The sequence below is a fragment of the Columba livia genome, chromosome 11 (genome assembly GCF_036013475.1).
Source record: "Columba livia isolate bColLiv1 breed racing homer chromosome 11, bColLiv1.pat.W.v2, whole genome shotgun sequence".
NCBI lineage: Eukaryota > Metazoa > Chordata > Aves > Columbiformes > Columbidae > Columba > Columba livia.
The window spans coordinates 4787681-4812816 of NC_088612.1; the positions used below are offsets into that span (position 1 = coordinate 4787681).

General features: G+C 46.1%; 1 protein-coding gene across 3 annotated transcripts; it reads right to left on the bottom strand.

Annotated features, from left to right (window-relative positions):
* Positions 1–8038: 8038 nt before the first annotated feature.
* On the bottom strand, positions 8039–24313 carry FAH (fumarylacetoacetate hydrolase). Of its 3 annotated transcripts, none has more exons than XM_005504103.4 (14): positions 24121–24308; positions 22009–22119; positions 21309–21430; positions 20169–20218; positions 18792–18882; positions 18160–18257; positions 17848–17900; positions 16326–16425; positions 15507–15637; positions 14663–14738; positions 14042–14088; positions 13033–13134; positions 11950–12067; positions 8039–8262 (listed from the first exon to the last, which is right to left on the bottom strand). In XM_005504103.4, exons 1-14 carry the CDS (start codon positions 24199–24201, stop codon positions 8183–8185), a joined length of 1260 nt encoding a protein of 419 aa, XP_005504160.2. In that variant the 5' UTR covers positions 24202–24308; the 3' UTR covers positions 8039–8182. The 3 variants fall into 3 exon arrangements, with proteins under 3 accessions (XP_005504160.2, XP_064932598.1, XP_064932597.1); XM_065076526.1 differs by lacking the exon at positions 8039–8262 and adding an exon at positions 8494–8660 and having other exon boundaries at positions 24121–24313; XM_065076525.1 differs by lacking the exon at positions 8039–8262 and adding an exon at positions 10422–10566.
* Positions 24314–25136: the final 823 nt, after the last annotated feature.

Here is a 25136-nt window from a genome sequence, read left to right on the forward strand (position 1 = left end):
TAACTTTCTGGCATAGCCTGTCAAGTCCATCCTGCTGTTGACAAAAGGGGTCTCTTTAAGCATCTACATATTCATGTCAAACCTTTTCAGATGACTGTGTAAAAGTCAATGCAATTGTTTTTATATAGATATTGTAAATGCATTCTAATTTCTGCCTTCTCCCACTGGTTACAATCACACAACGTCAGCACTCTAACCAAAAGCAATACTAAACATCAGGCCAAAAGCAGAAATGTTATCCTCCTTGCATTCAGAGTTGGGACTTGCCCACCCAAGGTGCATCACTGCAGCATCCCAATGCCCGTCCTGCAAGCCCTGGCAGCAAAGCCACCCACACAGCCCATGGATGGTCCATTTTAGCAGGGGCTGCATTGCTGGGCTTGCTAGTAATTTCAGCTGCATGCAATAAGTGCCTCTGCTAGTTTGTTTCTTTTAATCATTATGCCATACTACCAGCAATTGCACTCAGAGGAAATAATTAAAACTTGTGGCAAATATATCTAATGCAATAAACAGCTTCAACATGAGAAGCCTTCTTGTTGTCTCTCTTGTGGTTCACTTCTAGTTGCCAGAATCTCTTAAAAGCCACCCACAACACAAGAACATTATTTTCAAGATATACATTCCTGAGAGCCCTCCTATGGAGGGTGACAGCAGAGAACCGCTCCCTGTGTAGCAACACCACTACAGGCTCTCAGGAGCTCAGGACAGAGCTGATGGAGCTCTGAGGCTCCTGGGGCTCTGCTGGGAGGTTGGGTCCTCCTAAAGGGCCGTTTCAGGTTACTCCCTCGATCAGGAAGAGCACAGAGCTGAGCAGAGCTGCAGTTCAGCAGGGGACTGCAGCATGCTGTGTTTCAGCTATTCCTTATCAGCAACGAATTGCATACCAAAAGAAATATAGAGACCAGAATCCCTCCTGCTAGCAACTGAAAATGAAGAGTGTGGAGCAGCTGTGGGGTCTCTTTGAAGAAGCCACAGAGTATGGGATGTGCTGAGTAACGAGTGCCCAGGGAACCACTCCTCTTGAAAAAGATGAAGAGATAAATTGCTTATTCTTTCATCTTGTAAGAAAACTCTGTTGCCTGAAAGCTGAGCATTTTATATATGTGCTTGCCCCTGCAGTGAGTCCTCTGGCACAAGGACCTTTTTGCCTGAAACCCAGTTTGCCACATAGACAAAACCCCACTGATAAATCATTAACCATGCCCTAGTCAGAAGCAGGGGCTGCAGTCTTTATGCAGCTACTATGGCTAATGTAAGTACAGCTGAACTAAAGCCAGCAGTGCCTGAGCTCAGGTAGGCACCCTGGAGAACTGCAGGCATCAAGGTTTTTCCTGATAAAAAAATATGGACTAATGCCAGCCAGGGAACTGCATGAGCAATGCTGCTGCAGCCTGGGCTGCCCAAAGGCATCCCCAGCTTGTTGGGTCATTACAGGTCTCAGTGGGTAACCACAGCCCGTGTTACCAGAGCTCAGAAGTAAAGTCAGCTCAGGACTTTGATGGGGAAAATGCTGTGCTCAGACTCTGCCAATCTCCAGGGCACACACAGGGAGGGTGGTGAGGACAGACTTCATGTTTCTAACGGGTTCACTTTAACAGCCAGTACCCCAGAGAAAAGAGTGCATAAAGGATTATGGCAGTGACTTAAAGACAGCTCCAAACTAAACTTCCATGGAGCCAGACTGATAGCAGTCACCTGCAGCTTAGCTCTCAGTGATAGCTGAGCCTATAAAGCCTTGAGCTTCTCCACCTGGAGATACCCAAGGACAGCAGCAACACCACAACCTGCATGTGGACTGAGAATTACTGCTGGGGGGGCAAGGACACAGCCCAAAGGAGCAGCCACCCCTGCAGATCAACATGGCAATGCATGGAGTGACATCCATGTGCCAAAACCAGACACCCCAACCAACAGCACAGCAGCACCATCGCAATGGCTTTGGCTGAGCTGCCCATGATGGGAAAATTAAATGCAGGCTGGAAAACTTAAATTCACCTTCTCCCCTTCCTTACCCTTTCTGTCTCTGACCTTGTCAACCCAGATTTGCCAGGCTTCAAACCACTTGTCTTAGCTGTTTTACATCTCAGGTGATTTGATTTAAATAAATGATATTAAATCCCTAATTTTAACCTTGTCTTAACATTGCAATGGAATTCTTTATTTCAGTCAACATTCTTTTGTATTTACGTTTTTTTATAAAACTGTTTTTGCTAAAAATGGTTGACACCCTTTGACCACTATTCCTTCTTGCTAACCAGGAGGAAAACACTGCTCATACATACATTTTTAAAGCAATACACTGTTTAAGATTCCGTTCACATTTATTCTCAGGGTTCAATTAAATAAACAATGGCATTAAGATATGTTGAATGATACACTTCTTAGTTACAAAACTCCATGTTTTGTACTGGGACTTGGCCAGGCAGCTCCCAGAAGGAAACCAGAAATCAATCAAAAGTGTATTAAAATTGCATTCAGTGTGCTGAAGCTGTAAGAAAAGCAAAGTTTTGTGAAATGTATTTTATATTTAAGACTAATTGGATTTCTCAGGCAGCAGCTGCATTGCCTCTGAAGAACAAACAAAGTACCTGGTATGGGCAAGTGGGCAGCAGAACTGGGCAGCCCACCAGCCCCCAAAGACAACCCCAGAGCCACCCAGGATCAGGGGCCCGGGACACAGCAGCTCCAGGGCATCCACCACTCCGCAGGGCAGTGGAAATGCAGGTCCTCAGTCTTGAAGCACACCTGCCCTGGCTCCAGCAACAGCAAAGAGGGGGCCAAAAACCCCTGCTTGCCCTTGTAGCTCCCAACCAGTTCCTTAATATTCACTGGCAAATGTGTCGATCCTACAAGCCAACCCAACAGGTGCTCAGCTGCCTCCAGGGTCTTCTGCTCCTGCAGTAATTCCCTTAAACATTAACCATATCTACCCTAGCCCTGTTACAGATGCCAATTAGACAATATAGAGCAAATGGAGTAAAAATTAGAAAGCACAGGTCTGTAATTAAAACTTCACCAAAAACCACAGATGTGCAACAGAGAAAGCCTTGAGGTGAAGATGTTCTTGGAGATGAGGGGACATGAGGAGGAACAGCTCACAGCAGATTGGTGTGGGGCAGCATGGTGTCAGCACTTCAGTGTGTCCTCAGCGACTTCCAAAGCCTTCAATCAATTTTTAAATTCCAGAAATTATCTCTGTCTTTCTCCCTAAGCAGTAACTATGTGGGCATCCTAAACAGAGGCACCAATCAAGCCTGAGAAATGACCTCCTGCCTTACCGCCTAAAGCCAAAACCAGTATGAATATCACCTACCAGCTCTGTCCCCCTTAACAAGGTCACTACCTTGACCCTGGACAGCTACTGAAAAAAATGTTTTACTTTGAGTTATTACCACCTGGTTAATGAAAGAATAATGAATATTGCCGACCGAAACACTTCCATCAAAACTGATTTTTTCTTTCCATGATATCACATCCATTTCTAATTAGAATCACTGCAGAAAACTATTTTTGGTGAAAGATGCCAGCATTTCACACAGAAAATCTATTGTTTCCCTTGAATGCTGAAATATGCTTTAAGGGCTTTATTCCGTCCTTTTCTTTTGACACTTAATTATACCAACAGTGCTATTATAAATTATAGCCAGCTTTTTCATGGCATACCAACCAGACGATGCCTTGATCTATAAGAAAACAGACCTCAAACAGAGGCTGCCCTTAGTTTCCTTACTAACAAAATAACAAAAACAGATGAAGTATTATCAGGCAGCATGATTCACTGGAGGTATGACCCTCCCAATAAGGCAGCACAACACAGAAGTATCTCCTGCATCCCTCTAAGACCCTCCATCCAATATTTCAGCATTACTTACCCCAGGATTGTTGCGCTCCAGCACAGGTCACTACTGGGAACTGCTGAACTCCATTGAACATGAAACACCCAGTTAGCAAGAAGGATGCTCCAGGCAAGCTTAAGAGCTTTGGTTTCTATTTAGACACACATTTTCCTTTCCTCTGGTCAGGAAGGAAGGGTCTCTCTTCCAACACAACTTTCCATGGCTCTGAATAAGGTCCTTCTGGTGGCTGACCCAGCAGAAGGGTTTTAATTTTCCTCCAGGCTTCCGAAGGTCCAAGGAGATATTTCTTCTCCTATGCCCAGGTCACAAACCTAGTGCTATAACAGGGCAGAGGAAGAGGAGCTCTGGGATTGATTTTTATTCCTTTTTAATTTTTGCTGGAAGCCAGGTTATAAGGAAACTAAGGAAGACATTTAAATCAAATTAACATTGATAATCTCTAGAAACAGAGAGAGCAATGCTCAAACTTAATTGCAGCAAAAACCTCCAGAAGCAGAGAGTAAGCTCTTTACAAAGAGGATCAACCCAATTGAAATAGCACTTCAAAAATAAACTTTTCAAAGCACCAAGTGCACATGCTGAACTGAGAACATCCAAACAGAAGCACCCTTCTGCTCCAAGAACCCCATCTTCTCATCCCTGCTCACCTTCATTTCTGTTCTGCAGACACCTACACCCAAAGCAGAGAAAAAGCTCAATGACTTTCAATTTAAAGGCCAAGGGTGCAAAGTGGCCCCAGCTGTCCCAGTGAAGGTGGAGCAAGCAGGTGGTGCCCAAAACACCTGGGTGTTTCCCAAAACATGCATTGGAGGCTGTTCCCTCCCCAGGCAGTGGGTGCAGCTGTACTGCTGCAAGTTCTAGGGAAAAGCAACGCTAATTTAGGACAGCACTGCAGGTTGCAGTATAGATGTATCCTTCATTTTCCCCTTGACACAGGATACCCTGGCAGGGGTGAGGATCAGGAGTGCTGGTGGCTCTGAGCTTGCTGTGCCCAGCTAGGGGACACACCCAAACAAAGCCCATGACCTTATCCTGAGGGTGAAAAGAAAGTGGCCTTGGGCATAAAAAAAGAGTTTCTCTCCTTTTTTAGCATCTCGCAGCTTTTTGGCCCCCATCCATGCAGCAGGCAGCAGATGTCTCTGAGCTCTGTCCTGAGCAAGGTTTTGGACTTTGTCCAGCTCACCTCTGAAACCTGCTCTCAGAGCTGTAGCTGAGCTCTTTTCCAGAAAATCTCCACCTTCTGGGAACCTGGGACTTCCCCATATGTCCCCAGGCTGGAGTAGCTCAGCTCTGTCACCTTGGATTCACAGGGGGGACCTTTCCACCTCCCACCCATGCTCAGTACAATGCAGATGTGCTTGGCCAGACACTGGGGGTTGTGGCCCCACAATGGGACATTTGGCCACAGCAGATGGAAAGGGGCTGGGGCTGTGGCTGTCAGCCTGCCTCTGGTCAGGATTTGTGCCTGGGTGTCTGTCATGGCAGGGTTTGGTTTGCAGCAGGGCTCTCAGCACCACTGACCATCCTGCCTGTCCAAGCAAGGAGCCCAATTTCCACTTGTTGGCAGCAACTGCAGTGTCACGTTGTCTCTTTGGGAGAGGAACTCGTTGCCCATGTACAGGACTCACCTTCCCTTTGCACAAAGCGAGGGGAGAGCACTATGGATTGAACAGTTCCTATAAATATTCCTGCACCCAGAAAGCGTTGACACTGTGGTCCTTCCTGCCTGCAAAATGTCATGAGTCAAGGTCAAACCCGACAACTAATGATATACTGCCCAACATCAGCTCTTGTCTCTCTGTAGCTGCGCCCTTATTCTCAGACATTGCATTTCCAACACATCAGATACAGCAAGGTGCAATATGGGTGTTGCTTCTGCGGAGAAATTCCTCCACTGGATGAATGCTTTCTGTGTCCTCCTGCTGCTACCAGGAGAAAAGCCAGGCTGTGCTCAGAGGAACCGCATGAGTTATTTCGAAATCCAAGAGGGAAGGTGTCAACGGTGGTTGTGCTTTAAGGTCAAAAGAGAGCACAAAGCATCCTATAAATTGACAACCAAGTCAGAGTACATTAAATAAATGTCTGCCTATTAGCTCAGCTCTGAGTTTCCACAAGAGCCTGAAGGGGAAATAGCTTTTCCTTGATAAACAACGAGCCACTGTTTTCCTGGCCAGGTCATCCCTCCCGGTGAGAGCGGAATGTCTTAGGCTAAAAATTTAAATTGATTTGGGGATGATCCTCCAAGCATAATTCTTTAAAGGGACTATTATTACTGCACACTGGAATAGAGCCCATTTCAGTTAACATGCCCCATTAGCAGTGATTTATCTGCATTGGCATATTTTTTCATTAATCTTCATTTCAAATACATTTTTCTCTCCTGTGTGGCCAAGAAGTTCAGGCTCCCGATGATGACATGAAACACCCATGTGGCTCACACCAAAACTACCCAGCAGACCTCGAGAGGAGCAACAGGGCAGCCACGGAAAAGCAGCCACCTGTGCTCATCCTGCTGTTGCTGCACGGAGCCGGCAGCCTCATCAGGCTCTTCACTTTGAGGACCAAGCAAATATTTAACAAGTTCCCTTTGCATTGTACCAGAGTTCATTATCCAGTCTCCTGAGCTCCATCAGTCAGTAATATCCCTCTAATTGATGTGATTTGGCTCTTGGCCATAGAGTTTAATTGATTTGTAGGCCAGCAGGAGACAGCAGATGCCCTTTACACTTGAGAAAAGTGGCATGTGGCTTTGTTTACCGCTGGCTGCAAGGGGATGCCAAGGCAAGAGGTGCCTTGTAGGAGTGTGGGAAGGGGGGTCTGCCTCCTCCCTGTCCTCTTCCCACAGCCCCTGTGAGGTGACCAGGTGTGACTGCCTGCGGATCACTCCAGCCATGAAGGTCACCCTCCCTCCTTGACCCCAGGGAAGTTGGTGCACAGTGAGAGAAATCATAGAATCACTTGGGTTGGAAGAGACCCTTAAGGTCATCGAGTCCAACCATAACCTGATTCTGGCACTAAACCATGTCCCTAAGGACCTCATCTGTATGTCTTTTAAACACCTCCAGGGATGGTGACTCCACCACTTCCCTGGGCAGTCAATTTCAATGCCTGACAACCCTTTCCATGAAGAATTTTTTCCTATTATCCAATCTAAAACTTCCCTGGCACAACTTGAAGACATTTCCTCTTGTCTTATCACTGGATATTTGGGAGAAGAGACCAACACCTTCCATGCTACAATGGGGAAACCCTTCTCTAAAAGCAGGACAAGGTCATGAGGTATCTCCACTCTCTCTTCTGAGGGGTGTCCCAGCATCAGGTCTGGCATTGATCTCTGTTCTGGGTCACTGCCTCTGCCAGTGTTGGGGCAGGAGGAGCAGGGACATCCCACATGTTCCCAGGGCAAGGGGACAGTGGCAGATCTGGGCTGCACCCTGCTGGGGTTTGTTTCCAGGAGCTCATCGGTGCTGTAAGGGCTGAACTCCAAATCCTGCACAGATTTTCTTTCCAAGATACATGAGTTTAGTGCTGACTCCTCTTGGTCATCATTAGTTATTTGTTGGTGGGTTGGGTGTTTTTGTACAGTACGATTTTTGTTTTCGCTATTTTAAAGGGTTGTTAGTTGGTCCAGTACTTTTTTGTTTTGCTTTTCTATTCCTTTCAGTCATGCCCAGGGAGGTTGTGGAGTCTCCATCTCTGGAGACATTCAAAACCCGCCTGGACATGTTCCTGTGCGACCTCACCTGGGTGTTCCTGCTCCAGCAGGGGGATTGGACTAGATGATCTTTTGAGGTCCCTTCCAATCCCAAACATACTGTGATACTGTGATACTGTGATTTGCAAATTGCTTTGTTACAGATTAGTTTAGGGCATAATCATGTAACTCTCTTTTACTTAGGCTGGTCTACAAGATTTTACTATCTATATGCAATTTGCCTTCAGGGTTTTACCTTCAGTGTATTAACACTGAAAAAAAGGAGGTCAGCATGCAGTCTCAGCTGTTACCATCAACATAGCGCTCTAAATGCACAACTTTACTTGAAAGCCTCTTTTCATCATTACGAAAGAATATTAATAAAATAGAAGAGTTAAGATTGTCACTTTCCATTTCGGTAATCTTATTTTGAGAGTTTTAAGCGAGCATTGAAATCCTTTTCTTATCACACCAAAGAGCCACATTCATCTTTAAGATATTTATTGATCGTTAAAAATAATAAGATTCCAATCACTCATATAAAAAATAATACATCTGAATAAAGGAGCATGACGGGTAGAGGTGGGGGGAGAGATCCTCCTCCGCAGATGTCGCCTTACTCCGGTCATCATGGATCTGACAGGGCTGGAAGGATTTTTCCGGAGCACTGGCCGAATCCCACACGGAAGCCATTGCCCTGGCAGTAACCTGGGCCCAGAAAACAACAGACAGCTTGTTCTGTAAGGACAGCAGGATTTTACCAGGGGTCAAAGCGAATAAAGGCGTAAAGAGACCAAAAACTAGTGGAAACATTTCAGAAATGAAATGAGGGGTAAAAAACCAGAACACCTGGAAGAGTTCAAGTAGCCCAGGAATAGAAAAGTAGAGAAAAGAAGCACAAAATGTTAAACACAGCAATATGCGAGTTCGGTGAATTGATCAAAGAGCAACCAAGATGTGCAATATTTCTGTTTTCAAACCTGATCTGCAGCATCATCAATCGAACTGGCAAGCTGATTCGCTGCCTGGCCCAGCCTTGCAATTAATAAAGTAAATCTGAATTCTCTTTCTGCAGCATTAGGACAGCTCTTGGGACATCGGGACTCCTATAGCCAGAAAGATGATCATTAAACCTCTTCAAACAGCAGGACCTACCCTTGCAGAGCCTGTTTCTCTCGCTAAAATCAAGTAGTTTATTTCCATGAGAAACTCAGCATCTGACTCAAAATATTCATTTATCCTCTGTTATATAAAGAGGCATTGAAAGTCTGCTGACTGCTGCTGAAGTTACCGGGCTGTGACAACATCTCTAGCTGCAGGACCATCCAATCTGTCCCTGCTCCTGCATGGTGGGACAGATGACATTAGGACGGAGATGCCGCAGAGCCTCTTGCTGCCATGGACCAGCTGAGCTGCTCCAGAAACAGCATCCCTGAGCAAAGCTGCGGATGGACGAGGGGAGCGGACACAGCCAGGGGCTTCAGGCCCATCTGGGAAGACTATTCTGGGAAGAAACAGCTGAGGAGACCTACTGTAGCTCTCCGCCAACAACAGCTGATCAAAGGAAGGACACAAGTGGCATATGCTGTATTTTAAGGACCTATTTCATAATTAGAGATGGATTTTCTTAAAATAATGGAATACATCATCTTTGCTGCATGTGATAAAACCCAGATGCCTTTGAGAAGCCTAGAGGGAGCTGAACAGAACAGACTTTAGCCTCAATTCCCACCCTTAGCAGGGATCAGTGGCAACCTCTACTGAGCGAGAGAACGGATGGGTTCAGGCAGCCAAAGTTACTGTAGCATGAGGACGGGCCTTACCAGCTCCAACCCATAGGGCAGCTCGCACAGCCAGGCTGCAACGACATTTTTCCAAGGCCAGCAGTGTCTGTAAGTGCTGACAGCCTGCCCACAGCCACCACCCCAGTGTCTGCGGGGTAATTCTCATTCCTAAGCTTTACTTGAGTAAGGCACTTGCTTTGAGCTTCAGCTCAGTTTCCACTTGTCTCATCAGGCTTCATCGCCAGCTCTCCTTTGAGCGCTGGCTTATTATTTCAGTCCAGTTTAGTTATCCCTGCTGTCAACTACAATTTAGAGCAGTACCAAGCAGCAGCACATTTAACAAAGCGAGCTCTGTGCTGCCAGAGCAGCGGCCTGAGCAGAGTGCAAGGAGCGACAGAGAGGATTTTACAACGGCTGCAGCAAACCTTCCCTTGTAAGGCTCCCTTCCCGAGATGCACTTCTTGGGAAGGATATATTTCTCTCATTTTATTGTGTTTGGGTCCTGAAATAGTTCCCACAAGGGGAGTGAGAACAAAATGTTGAAATAGGAGACTAGCAATAATGGGTTGGGTGCTTCGGAAGAGCTAACGGCACAGCCTCGGGGGAGGATGCAATAGCAGCAGTCCTGCCTCAAGGGTGTCTTAAGGCACTGGACTTGCTATATATATATCACTAAATAGGAGCAGGTCCCAAACTGTCCCAGCAGACAGCCCCAGCAGCATCTGCCTCTAACAAATAGCATGGTGCCCTGATCACTACAACCACAAACTGTTGCTGGTGTAAAATAGCACAGCAGAGTGATTAACATGAGACTGTCCCACTGGGGCAACAGTGCCTTCATCCAGGTTAACACCACCACCATCGTGCCATCTTTAAGGATAAAAGACATCAAAGATTTAAAGTATTTATTTAAAGGCAACTTGTTCTGGGTATGAAGAACAATATGGGTCACAGTCTGGTCTCATTTGTCACCCAGCTGGTCACCTTGTGCCAGGTTGCCAAACTGCAAGGTGCTCATTGCCAGTAAGGATGTCAGCATGTAACCCTAAAGGGACATTCAGAATACCTGACTGTACCCTAAGTTAGGGCTCCTGCACAGTTACTGGAGGGACATCTGCACCTCTGGAGGGCAATGAATTGCTGGAGGAGTGTCTCTGCATGGAATGTATGGGAGCCTATGGAGAGCAGCGTCAGATGCCTACATGTTGCAGCATGAGTTGTTGCTGGGCTGTTGGAAGGCAGAAGGATGTCAGAGTTATTGGGGACTCCTTGGTTTCATCATCCACCGTTCTCTCCAGTACATCTAAATCTCCAGTTGTCTCAGCATCTTCCTCTGCAAAACTGGCAGAATCTCACAGAAACGTGATTTTCAAAGCTATTGCACAGACTGCCAGATGGGAGGCACGAAGGCTCTGGCTGCAGCACTACCAAAACTACTTATACAGCCATCACTGGGAGATTGAAATATATCTGCATATGCGTAATATTTTTTTCATCACGGGCAAGTTCTTGGGTTTTGTTAAAAAGCTTTCTGAAAAAAAATGAGAAATTTTAGAATGTTTTGGCAAATGTCCTAAAAGTCCTGGTTGGATTGAGCAGGCTCAGGTATGTGAACACATACCAGCATCACGCTGTCATGTCCTTCAGGTTGCTGCATAGGCATCAGTCACATTTTCTCTGCCTTAAGTCATATTTTTAAGTGTTTTCTCATCGCTTGAACCACTTTGCTCTTGTGCTGACTATCTCTGATCACATCAGCACAATGGAGGTGCTCAGAGCCAGGTGTGGCACTGGCTGGGTCTCAACTGATGTTCAACATCCCACAAGATATTCTCTAAAAACAGAGTATGTGACACAGCAAAGACATATGCAGGCTTGAATCAAACATTTCTCATGGATGTTTAGCCAAATATTTGTCACCTTAAAGGCATAAGGGGTTGACGGGATGAGAGGAAAGGGAATAACAGATTTTTTTGCACTGGTCTTTGGATTAAAAAGAAGTAGGAGTAGGATTTGGATCGCAAATCACGACGGTAGCTTTTAATTAATAAAATATTTACTTTCTCAAGGTGAAAATTAAACCCATGACCCAGCATGAAGCAGCTCTGAAGCACAGCCCTTTTCAGAGGGCAGCTTGTTAGCTGTGTTAGCAGGCTTTGTGCTGTTTCCTACATATTTCATTTGCAACAAACTTCACTCAATATGCACATTTCGCCTTTTTTTTTTTTTCAAAATAACATTTTGCAGCATTTGCCAAGCTCTGTTCCAAATGCAGACTCGGACTGTGTGGTGGCAACAAATCAACTAAATTTAGTCGTAATATATTTCTTGTCTATAAAAGCAAAAAGCTCTCCATTCCCTTAGCTTTCACGCCCAGTCATAGTGAGATCATCAATTACTTAGCAAAGCAAATAATCTAATTCATAAAGCATTTATTGCAGGGAAACTCCTATCCACCTGCTTCTGCCTCCTGACAGGTAGGATGGAAACCACTGTGCTTGCGCAGCAGGTACGTACAGAACAGCCCATCTCCCCGCCAGGCGCTCACACTGGCATCAATCTATGGAAACACGTCCTTGCTGCCGTGTAAGAGCAGATTTTTGGGCATTACCTGTCAAAATGATTTCGTCTCCATCCTGCAGGAATTTACGAGACTGTCCCCTGCCGAGAGGGATTTCTTTCGTTCCATTCCAGGACAGCTCCAGCATGGAGCCAAAGCTCTCCGGCTCCTGCAGCAAGAGTCCATAAACAAATAAACAGCTGTTTAGTACCTGTCTGACCATTAAGCTACTTTCTGCTGGAAGTACAGGCACAAGTATGTTAACTCTATAGAACAGAGTTTTGTTGCTTGAATTCATTGATACATTAACTTATTTTCCTGCCTTTGCATCTTACTTGCTTGTTCGCTGTCAGGAGCCGTGCTTCCAGCCATTATCTGGTGTGTTTAACATAGTGCTAAAACCTAAAAAGCAGTTTAGTCTGCTACAGAGAGAATGGAAACAAATCAAGGGCACTTCTGCAAACCGATGCTTTTATGTTGTCACGTTTCGCAGTTTTATTTACAGTTTGTTCTTCAGAAGAGCAAAGCTGGCAAATGTTTGTAAGTCTTTAATGTCAATCTGCAGTACAATAGTTTAGAAGAAGGAAAAAAACACTTCAGAAATGCTGAAGATTGAAGTACAGGTATCCCAACTTGGGAACAACTTACTGTCTTTCAGAGCAGGATTTAAATCTGACGTTTCAGAAAGTGCTGGTACCTTACCCACATATGGCAACAACTGTGCATGTGGCAGTACAGGCAGAATAACAGCTTGTGAAATTAGCTCCAAATATGTAGCATTAGAGAAATGAAAAGTTATACCCATGCACCTTTTACATGCTGCTCAGAAACAAAAAACCTGCATTTCACAGAGTATAAATGGGCTGTGTGGATTCTTGTGTGCAGAAATTAATTTGTATCTGTAGTAAAATAGTTCTTAGGAAAAGGAACACAGGAGGGATCAAAAAAAAACAGAAACCAATAACAATATACGCACCACTTCTCAGTGCAATTTTGGGGCTACAAAAGCATTAACTCGAAGTACAGATATTTTCATGGCTGCTCACATCAAACGGGGCTTAGACCCAAAGCCCTGCTCAGTCGGTTTTGGATTGGTGACCAGTTCTCAGCGACTGTCGTTATTTGAACACTTACGGGTCCACTGATGGTGCCGGAGGCCAGGAGATCTCCAGGTCTGAGGTTGCACCCGTTGATGGAATGATGAGCCAGCTGCTGTTTCATGGTCCAGTACATGTGCTGGAGGAAGGAGAAGAGGAGGCTAAAGCAATGAAGGCCAATCCTCGCAGGCATGTCATTAGCCTATGCAGAACATACTGCATTCTCGGGATGATGCTGGTAGGACTGTCCCTAAAGAAAAGTTTCCTCACTTAATGAGGAACCACTGCTACTTAGTGCCGCATTCACAGTATTTACTGTGGCCTGGCTGTTTGCTTCCTAAATGATGACCAAGAGCTGTTGTGTGCATATAAAACACATACTTTAACATGCAATTTAGTCACGTAAAATTTCTCTCCTTTCAGCTGGATGTCATCCCTCATCTCATTCTTCCTCTTTAATGCCAGCACTGCTGACCCAGGATCCATGATTAAGTCCAATATTTTAATGAGTTTATAGCAAAATCTCCTTATTACTGATTTGCTGACTACTGATTTACTGATTAAGGTAATTACTATGCAAAGAACCAAATGTGAATATGAAATTGATTGAGAAATCCTGCAGCTGGTACATATACCTCCTGCCTTATGATCCCTTCAGTCAGCCTGCAGGGACAGAGGGACAGACAGGGGCTGGGGACAGACTGGGGCTTGCACCTCAGCACATCGAGAGGCAATTCCTTTGCTTGCGAGTCATCCGCTCTCATTGCTCTCTGCAGAATTAGCACATGATTTACAATGCTCTGAGCATACTAAGCTGAGCAGTGGGAAGAGCTGCCACCTTCTTCAGTGCTCAAGCTTTCAGGTATTTCCATCTCCACAGAGGGATGAACTATCACCACCCTCCACTCTTCTCTGTCTGTCCCCTATACAAACACATGCCAGGCTTGATCTCCAGCTGATGCAAAAGTCAGCGTTTGAAATCGCCTAAGGCTGGAGCTGATGGCATCAGCAAGATTTCAAACAAATGAAAGATAGTGGAGCTTTACCTTGAAATTGGATCTGCATATGGTGGTTGGCATGCTCATTCCTTCTCCTGCGGAAAATAAAAAATAAGAAACAGGGAAGCAAATTGTTCGTGTTGGATGAATAACTTTGGAGTCTTTTGATTTTACAGATGAATGGAGACTTCTTTTATCGTTGTAATCTCTAGCAGGAAACAAGCAACAACATTTTCTATATCGATATGAAGGCCAGCATTTCACAGAAAACAAGTGTGTGGGTGGCACTGGGGTAGTATCAAGGTGCCCATTTCCCACTCTCTGCTCTCCTAAAGGAGCAGCACCTGGACCTACTGGGCAGCTGGGCCATGAGCTGGGTTAACATCTGTATCTGCCGTCGATCTCATCTTTCCATACCCAGGCAGGCAGACCCCACAGGGACCCTCCTCATCACGAACCGATCACCAGGGAGACATTCCCTCCTCAACAAATTGCTGCACAGCCAGCGGAGAGCATGAAGAGCTTTGCCTCCTTCTCTGACGGAGATAATATGGGCAAAGAAAGAAAAGGAGGATCGCGGAGCCGAGGGTGAAGTGTCTGAAATACATGGTGGCTCTGCATCCCTTAATTGGCAATTTCAGCTTTATAACCCACTCAGCAGTATCGTACCTTTAATAGCAACGAAGAGCTTGATGTCAAAAGTGTAGGGCTCTTTATCCTGAAGGTAGGGCAGTGGTTTGGGATCCTGAAAGCATATAAAAGGCACCACAGTCTAAACAAACAGAAAGGAAAAATTCCACAAGCCATCCCGGTGACGTTTTGTTTAACCAGGCTGTGTTGCACACCCCATTTACTCCACTGGTGCTACTGCTCAGATCATTGCTTTGCTTGCTCTCATGCACACGCTTTGAAAGATCTTTCTGAGCAGATGTGATATCCATATAATCTGAGTCCTTGGTCTGCACGTGGGCTCCAAAAGCCATCTCCATCATTATGGCGTGGATGGCAATCCAAAACAAACACACGGCCCACACACCTTTGCTTTGTGCCTGCACAAAGAAGGCAGTTGTGAGCTCTCCATAGGACTCTTTATCGTCTTTTTCCATTATAACTAAATCTCTACATAATGCAGACAACTGGAAATGCTTGAACAAAGTGTTTTGGCTCAAGTTCACTCTCTCCACTGCTTGCTGGATGCCAAGGGCTACCAGACACTAACGAGAAGCTCTCTGATCAGTTTGTTTTCCAGATGTTTTTAAGGAGAGCATTTTTCTGCCCTGCTCAAGCAGACAGGATGGCAGCTCAGGGCATGATGTGGCAGTGCCGGTGACATCAATGAGCATTTGAACTCAGATGTCCCAGGATGCCTTCATATGTTTAGAAGCAGGATCACACTTGCAAACTCTATAAAGAACTGGTACAGCCCAGTGATTTCTACTGATGGGACCTACCAGCCCTGCTGAGATTTTTCTAGCCCTACTTTCCGCTTGTTTCTACCCTTTCTCTTGCTAACCTGGACAGGGTTTGGCAGCACGAATGGCATAAGAGCTTCCATGGTGACCACCCAAGGAGAGATGGTTGTGCCAAAGCTCTTGCCGAGGAACGGACCCAGAGGAACATATTCCCATTTCTGGATGTCACGGGCTAGGAAGAGAAAATTCAAAGCAATACTGTTGAATATATCCCAGGAATTGCACAGCTTTCACACCTGTTTAAAGAGTAATATGGACAAGTTATCACCATCCTTTTCTAGCCGTTGTGCCCAAATCCTGATTTCAATCCATCCCTTTCAGCTCCTCAAACTAGTTTTCTTAGACCAGCAAGATTAGGAAGTCAGCTATAATTAAAACAAGTCAGGCCACCCCTATGTGACCAGTAGTTTTATACCCACTTTATTTAATGTTTTTACACCCCGCTAATGGTCCACGCCAGTTGCAGGGGCCGTTTCAGCCATTGAAATCTATGCATATACTGAGGGATTTGTGATTGCCAAATCCTTTTCCTGCTCCTGATACTGAAATCAATCCTCTGTTGGAATCGCTATCCTTAGGGCTGCTCAATCCCTGCCCAGAAGAACTTAGACTGATATTAGCTCGTTCATGAGTAAATAAATCTTCATTAGGCAGCAATTTCTGGTTCTACTGATTGATCGAAGATGGATTGAGATAGAGCCTGAGAAATGCAGACAGCATTTCATTTTCCTCCCTTTCAACCATACCCAGTGGTTTCAATCATGACTATTCTACTATTAAAATATATAATTTGTCCCTGTCTAAGGTTTCCTGTGATGCTGTAACCCCCTCTCCAGGCAGAGTCCCGTGGCACAGATTACCGCTCCAATCATTCATCAGGACCATCCCAAAGATGTGCTCCTGTGCTCTGCTGATAGGAATTGGCTCCCCATACTTGTTGCCAGGACCTACAAAGAATGCCTGCAATTGAAAAATGGTGATTAAGCAAGTTTTTGAAGTTAAAAATTTTCACTGCACAAGGGGTTACATGCACGAGCAACAGGATGTGTGGGATGAGATTTTGCATCGTTTCCCGTATACGATTAGACAAAACCCATAACCTAACTTCTTCTTTCTTCCCCTCCATGAAACTGGCAGGCTTGAAATACTTAAGAGCACCGTGTTGCTAAGAGACAGTCTTAAACAAGGGTGTGACATTGTCAAAACACAGGAGAAAAAATGGTCCCTCTCAATTACAATCTGGATGCAGAGCAGGTTTGCCCACTGAAGTGACTCTGTTTGCTGCAGACAGTGACCGGGAAAGAGTTTGAAGTCATCTGAGGGGATGCTGAAGGTGGCTGGAGCCTGTCATGACAGTGGGGAAGAGGAGACAGGTGGAGAAATGTGCCCACTGATAGAACAAGATCATGAACTGGGTGTCTGCCCTTACTCCCTTAGAATATGTACAGCCTAAGCCCTTGGCAGAGATATCTACAGGGAATCTCAGTTGTCTCGTTCCACCAATAGTATGAAAGATTTTCTTCCAAAGCCTTCACCAGTGTAAATTCACTCTCACAGCTGCCAGCAGTAAAACTCAGGCTGCAAAGCAGACGTATGGCAGGACTTCAGGTACCCACTCTATGGGGCTGCCTCCTACTTTATTGCACTGATCTGCAAAGCATACAACATTAAAGGCTTGTAGTTTATTTTTAGTACCATTTCCCTTTATATTAGACTTCTTTTGCTTTTTTTTTTTTTTTTTTTTACAGGGGAGAAATGGGGAATAAATCATATCAATGATACAAATCATATAAATCATAATGAACAATCCTGTAAAACTCTCCCTTCTGGACCACACTAAGCCACAAGAAGAGGCACCTTCCAAGGATGATTTTTACAACACCCACAGCACGGGTTTCATCCTTCCAGCCAGAAAGATGAGGGGTTTGAATTGCATTCCCAAGAACTCATGTCTTCCTCTGCTCTAGACTCAAGGCACAGACAGCTTGTACCTCCAAAACCCCCAGCATCCACTAAAAGATCCTGGCTACAGCACAGAGGCAACTGCTAACCAGATAACAGGCCGTGGTGTCTGATAAAAAGGATGATGCCTGAGTGCTTCCAGACTGCTGCACTGGTGCTCAGATTTGGCCAGACGAGCTGTTTCCAGCCTGAAAGCTGCATTAGCAAACCACTGAACGAGCTAACGCACCCCGCGACTCCTCAGAAGGGAAGGCTTCTGTCATAGAAATATTTATTGCCAGCTGCACAGGCTGCTCAGAGAGAAAGGCAGGGATGGACCTCACGAGACACTCATTTTAGAAGATAAACCTACCTTTTCTTCCCTGTTTCTATTTTGATGTTTGTTTATTAAAGTAGCAGGGGGGGAAAGCCTCATCTTACCATTTCTAACTCAATATCCAGACGCTTACAAGCACCAAACACTGGAGGTTTATCTGTGGATAGAAGAAAGAGTATTTTACGACAGGGAGGCAGGTAGGGAAATAAAGGTAACAGCCAGAAGAAACAGAGCAGCTGGTGCTGCCCGGCATGCAAAGACAAGATGGACTTAAGTCAGGGCTTTCTCTTGCCCTGACCCCAGGCTGGGATTTAGACAAAGCATCCCAAGGCATCCTCTCCACCATTCTGTGATGTGGAGGAAAAATAAAAACTAAAAAAATAAGAAGTCATGTTAAAAGCCTATCATGGACTCACCGTTATCAGGTCTCATTTGCCCCACAGGTCTCCGAATGGGTGTCCCGGACACCACAACGGACGATGCCCGGCCGTGATAACCCACGGGTAAGTGCAGCCTGTGAAAGGACATCACAGAGCTCAGGTTAGCTGTGTAACCATCACCATCCAGAGAAGCTTTTTGGGGTCGAAACACCATGGGGGTGTGAGGTACAAGGAGCGAGCTCTGCATAAATGGACATGGACATTTGCAGCTCATTTGCTCTGATATAAAGATGTGAGCAAACTAAAATCCAAAGCCGAGTCTTAATGCACTTTTGTGCCACTGCTCCGCTTAATTCCTTGAAGCTTAAGCTCTGGCTTTCTTGTCATTCAGCAAAACCCCATTTCTTAGGTAAATCTGTCTTTGCAGCAGAGAGTTGCATTGTAATTGGTGTGGCTGCTACAACGAAATGCAGTGCAGACTCGGCTAAGGTTGGAGAAATGTGGTTTTCAGCTCTGTTATCAAACTCTTGACAGTACAGATTCTCATCCGCCACAGAACTGAAATCAGTATTTTGCTGAAAAACCACTCAGATCTTTGAAAAATTCTGGATAAGTACATATAAGCATACAAAATAACGCTGTGTCAGGGAAAAACCTGAACTACCCACCAGTTAGGCATCAAAGCATTCTCCTTCCCCCTGAACATGATCCCAACGTTTGTGGCATGTTGGCGTGAAGAATAGAAGTCAGTGTAATCTCCTGCATGGAAAGAAACCCATAAAATAGGGATGAATGGCAGGAAAATCCCTCACCTGCCAGGGCTAGAGTACAGTGCACACTGCTGGCAATGAAAAGAGCAGAAAAGGAGGCAGTGAGAGCGCTGAGCAGGAGCAAGTAGCAACAATTAATATTATCAGTGCAGGCGTGTAATTAATAGCACAAAGGTGGTGATTGGCACAGTTCATCTATAAAATTATGCATGCAAAACTGGCCTTTTTTTAAAAAAAAAAAAGCCTCCAGCAGAGAAAAGGGGTAAAAAGAGCAGGGACATAAAACAGCAGCCGGCTTCCCATAGACAAGCCGGGTCCCGCTGCTCGTTTTGTTGTCTTGTTTTGCCGGCGGTACCCGGGTGGAGGGAATCGGCTCATACTCAGGACATCTGCTGCCCTCTGCTGCCATCCCTGCCAAACAGCTCCCACCCCTCGCATTCATGGGAAATCAGAGGGTTTGGGGGGAAAAAACCTCAATTTAGGAGTAGGGGTTTATATTTGCAGGCTCAGTAAGTCATCTCGCAGCCCCAGCAGAGGACACAGCCAGCGCTTGCTCTCAGGACAAGCACGAACGATGCACAGGGCAGAGCTGAACTAAGTGTGGTGGAAACCTAAATAACTTGTAGGTGTGTGAGACAGCAAGTTCACATCCCTGCTCCTGTGAAGGTCGCACCTCTCAAGCGATTTTGATCAAGTTGTTTTGGGTCCAAATATAAATTTCTGTTAAAAACAGGAAGATGTTTATATACCTCTATGGACACACTAACTCCAAAACATTCCATGGCCTCACAGGAGTGGAGGTAAGATTTGAGCTGCAGAGTAGTAGTCTGGGAGCAGAGACTTGTGCTTATTTATGAGGCTGTGCCAGAGTATCTGCCTTGCAAAACTTTCAAAGATCTGCATTATTTTCTGGTGGCAAATGGGGAAAATGTTGGAAACAGAACAAGTGTTTCTTCCCTGGCTCTAGTCACAAAGGCCTTTGGTGATGTCAATTTGATGATAAGTGTTATATGGCACCAGGCAATATATTCACTGATTTAATGAAAAATGTATCCAGGAATTTTCTGGCTGCTACTGAGCTTCCCCAGGATTTTATTCTTGTGCCACAGACAGCGCCCACCTTTCATTATATACAATAATCTACTTCTGGCTCCTGCAAAACCCATTCAAGGTCACAGCTATGATCTGTCTGTCTGAGCAAGCTGGAAATAAAGCAGCTTCTCTGGAGGAGAGTGAAGGGCAGCACTGAGCAGCCTTTGGCTATGGGAGACTCACCGATGTGGGCTGGCAGGTGCATCGTCGCAGAAGCCTGAGGTACAAACGCTCTGCAATGAAAAATGATGACTTAGCTCACAGAAAACTTGCAGCTCTCAAATATTAATAGTTTATAAGCATGTAAGGGGCTCAGTCTCGACTAGCTCCTTTCTTAATTTATTTTGCAAAGACTTGCAGCAAAAAAAAATCTTGCAGAAAAATTAAGACGACTGCACAGGCTGCTGTTACTGAGACCGAAAGGAGCAGCCATCAGGGTGTGAGCGGGAGGGGAGGTGACGCTCGCGGTGAGCTGGCTGGTTTGCCAAGGGGCACGGAGAGACGCGCGGTGCCCGTGCACACAGCCCAGCTGGTCACCGCTGCCTCTGCCACATGGAAAGGATGATTTCATGGGATGGGGCTCTCAGGGTGCCCGATTCAAACTGCTGGACATGCTCAGGGAAGATCTGTGTGCCAACCCCTTTCCTGCCTGTGTATGCCTAAATCATCCCAGCAAGACAGGGAGGAATGGCTCCTGTTGCTGCCAGGGCAAGCAGTTGTAGCGCTTAAAGCATCATTCTGTACAAACAAGAAGGTATGTGATTAACGGACACACACATTTTCCATCAGCACAGCATGGAGCAGGGCACAGTCCTCCCCTCCCACCCCTACACCAGCGCACTGCCCCATATCTGAAACCAATTTGTGACAACGGGGTTGGTTTTAGCAAACTCCGGCTGTTTCTGAGGAGCAATTGGAGGGGTGACCCCTTGCCAGAAGAGGCTCCAGGGCAGTGCTGGGGGAGGTGGCAGAGGTGGGGCGGAGACCCTGGCAGCCACCTTGTCACCCAAGGCCACGATGGAGGGGACGCAACCCCCCCGCCTTCCTGGGCAGCCCATCTGGACACCCTGCAGAGAGACAGCAGGTCTGCATCACCCCAGGGCAGAGCTCAGTGTCCCCAGGGGGAGGGTGACACCCCGCATCTGTGGGCATCTAAAGGACTAATCAGACACGTAATTAAAAGAGGGAAGCTCTCAATATACCCAAAGCCTGGTTAATTCCCATGTAGGTGGCCACATTCAGACCTTCTATTTTGGCGCCTTGGATCACCGGGTGGCACAGGGCACAGCTGGAAGGCCACCGTGCCACTGTCCGCTCCCTCACCTTCCCCGCAGCTCCGCGTTGTCCCTCAGGGCTGGCTCGCTGGCCGACAGCAGCTTCTGCAGACGAGCCCTTGCCTCCATCCACGCCGCCCGGCCCAGCCCCATGAAGGCGTTCAGGGTCGGCTGACAGTGACAGAGAGGCGAGAAGGCAGATAAAAGACCACGTTTTGCTTCCCCTTTGTGTGCGTGGAAGATGTCCTGCGCTTGCACCCCGGGGTTATGCGGCAGGGGCTGCCCAGATCACCCGCCCTCCCTGTTGATCGCTCCCTGTGCTCCTGTCCTCACACCACAAATCTTCTGAAGCAGGACCTGCTGCACCCTCGCCACGTGCCTTAGCAGCTTTGATAACTCAACTAGATGTAACCAGAGGCCATTTGTATTTACCTTCAAAATGCAGCCTCTCTGTCATCAAAATCCCATCTGATTCCTTGTCATGAATTGCTGAAGGCACAAGGGGGACTGAAGTAATTGTTTACACATTCTGTCAGGCCCCTGCATTGCCAAAGTCTGCTGAAAATGTCCTTTGGACCCCAGATGCCTCTGCTCCCCTTGCTATCACAGATGTGATGAGATTACCCTGTAAGTAGAGCCCACCTAACAACACATTTTCAGTTCTTATCTCACCACAAGTTTCTACAAACTCTCAGGGGTGTTTCCAAAGTGTGTGTGGAAATTAGAACAACAGACACTATGATACATACCTGGTCAAAGACATGCTGATGTTTGGCAAGAGCTGGTCCATTGAACAGATGTTTAATGACACTGAGATCCAAAATCTGGTCTCCAATTGCGACCCCAAGTCTGTGTCTGGGCTGCAAAGCAGCAAGAGGAGAGCAGCAAAGAAGAAGAGTTTATGCTTGTACCCAAAAATCCTCTAAAGAGGGCACGGAGGAAGACAGGGTCACAGAGTTTTATTGATCAGGGACAAGGGTCTGGTATTACAGCAATTTGCCATTAAAAGCTAATCAATGAGACTGGGTACTGAAAAACGCGAAGACCCAGAGGCAGAGCATTATTGCAGACTCCCCACAGCCTTTGAGGGGTGGGAGAGCCTTCTCCTTGTCCCCATCTTTTGGGGGAATGATAGGACAACAAACAGAGGTTTATTTCCATGCTCTCTTCCCCCTGCTCCTCATTAATGACATGCATTTCAGAATAAACTTCTTTAATTGCCAGTCCAGCCCTAAATGTTGATGCTTGTCTATCTGAAATATGCTGTGAAGTAGGAAAAAAAGCTATTCCTCCTTCTACAGACGGAGAACTGAAGCATAGACATGCCACAGCAGGACTGATCTCATCCTTATAGCCATGTAACTGGAGAGAAATAGGGATTTCTGCAGCACAGTTCCTCCCCAGCAGACAAAGGGTGCTCTGGACCCCACTGACGATGCTGGGAACACAGCGCACCTTGCTCAGCCACGTTACTTCTGCAGCACGTTGAATGAAGCCGCCATACATAACCCACCCTCACGCCACGCGAGGCAAACCCCAGCCTGGATCCTCACTCCGGGACCAGCTTCCCACATCTACAGGGACATCGCGGCTGCATTCATGGGACAGATGCAACCCGGGACACAAAGACCCCGTTCATCTCCGCAGCACCAAGCACGTGCGGAGCCGGCGGCGATGGAGCAGCACGGCCACGGAGCAGCACGGCCAGTCCCACGGCAGCTCCGCCGCAGCTGCACGGGGGGTTATAAAAATACTGCATATTTCAATTATTCCCGTCTTTAGACAAACTAGTTACAACCATTATGAAAACCGGCTTACCAAACGGGAACAGCCAACTATGAAAATCCACACTGTTAAACCTTTAATTTCTAAACAAGATTCCAAAAGTGATAGTAAGTGTTTATTCAGCAAACATTCCTGCAGAAAACTCTAAAGGTCGTGTCAGGTTAATCTGTAACTGGGATAGTCAGGAATGACATCAACTGCTTTAGCTTGAAATTGTTACAACGCTAGGCCACTTTTAGAACATTATTTTCCTAAATAATTTCTCTATGTCCTTGTCTGCCTTTTCATAGGGTTGGAGTGATGCTTTCTTCAGAGAACACTTACTGTAGAAGGCAGAAAAATAATCCAAACTTGCTAGATAACAGTACACACATCTAGGAAGAGATTAAACAAACCATCTCAGTTTTATCTTTGGAAAATACCGCATCAGAAAACACAATCTTCCACTTTATATATATTTTTTTTTAAACCTGCACGGATAAGCCAAGACAGCAGAAACCAGGAGATAATCAGGATGTTTCCGTGAGCAAGGATAAATAAATCCTCCACTTTTTCCTTCCGAGAAGCAGCTCTTGGCTCGTTTCCCCTTCTCCGAGGTCACATCCCCGGGCTCTGTCCCGTCAGGCACTGGGAGGTGTGAGGTTCAAATAAATATATAACGTGGCTTCTTAAGGGTGAAGATGAGATTACACTCAGCCACAAGGAAAATGAAGGATTGAATTAAGAGTAAAAAAATATCAGTGCGAACTGTGCTGTGCCTCTACTTAAAAGGATTAAATGCAGAATTAATGATTTCACAAACACAGTCAAAACCACACAAAAACTGCTGTATGTATTAGCCATAGTACTACTTATAAGTATCAACACTTTTGTGCAGTCTTAATGTGGTTATTCTGATAACAGCTTCTTTTAAGAGCCGATGCAGCAGCTATGGTTTTGCTGTCTCATCAGGAAGGTCCCGCGAGCGTCCCAGGCTGGGAAGTTCTCCTTTATATCAGGCTGCAGGGAATTCCTGCTGTTATTCGTAGCCTTGGGACAATGGCAACACCCTGAGGACAAAGTTTGCTGTTACTCACCTCCTCCTTAGTGGAGAAAACCCCATATGGGAGATTCTGGAGAGGAAAATCAGAGTCCTTGTCCACCTGTATGAAAGACATGCTGACCACCGAGCAGTCCCTGCTTGCAGATGAGAGCCCCCACGTCCCGAGGAGGAAGATCCTCTCCAGATGTTGTAACCAAGAGCACAGCAGCACCAAATCCCACCCTCCATCCTCAGCCTCAAACCAATCACAGACCCGTCTCCATCCCACCCTCTGCTGAGGGTTAATTAGTGCCAGAGGTCTGCATGAGCCAGCAGCTCTTCACTGCTCCCAGTGACGTAGGGACCGGTGGAACACAACTCTTCCTGCTCCAGGAACTCTCATGTGAACCTGGGGCCCTTCTTCCTATAGTTGGACTCTATCTTAAAGGTCTTTTCCAACCATAACAATTCTATATGTGCGTGACTGCAGGTGGGGGATCTGAGCAGACAGCTCCAAAACCAGGGGTAATTCCTCTTACTTTACTTCCGAGGGGTCATTTACATGCCCGAGTGTATCGGAATGTATCAGATGATTTGGTGAGGAGGTTGGTTAAATGTAAATATGCTCAAGTGACTTGCACCTGTCTGTTCCTTGTACCAGCGATTTCAGAGATGCCCCAGTAGAGAGGTAACTAAAATACAGCTCGCTCTTTGCAATGCACCCGTAGCCTCTGGCTCTTGTGACATAGCTGTGCATGTGTACATACCGAGCAACGGTGAAACAATCATCCCCACACTGAGCTCTTCCAGCAGGAGCTCAGCAACAATTGGGACATCATACAACTCACACCTGAAATTGCACTGTGTGCTTTTGAGTATTGAAATGCTGCACCCGATTTGAGTTCTTCCATTTTCTCCAGATAGCTCCAGCGGCTTAAAACGAGACATATTTGTGCAACCAACCACAAAGAGCAGAGAGGCTGGTCCCTCCACTCCCAGTCCCAACTGTCTCCCACCTGCAGCAGAAAATTCACCCATATTCAGGAAAAGTAGAAAGTAATGAGGGAATAT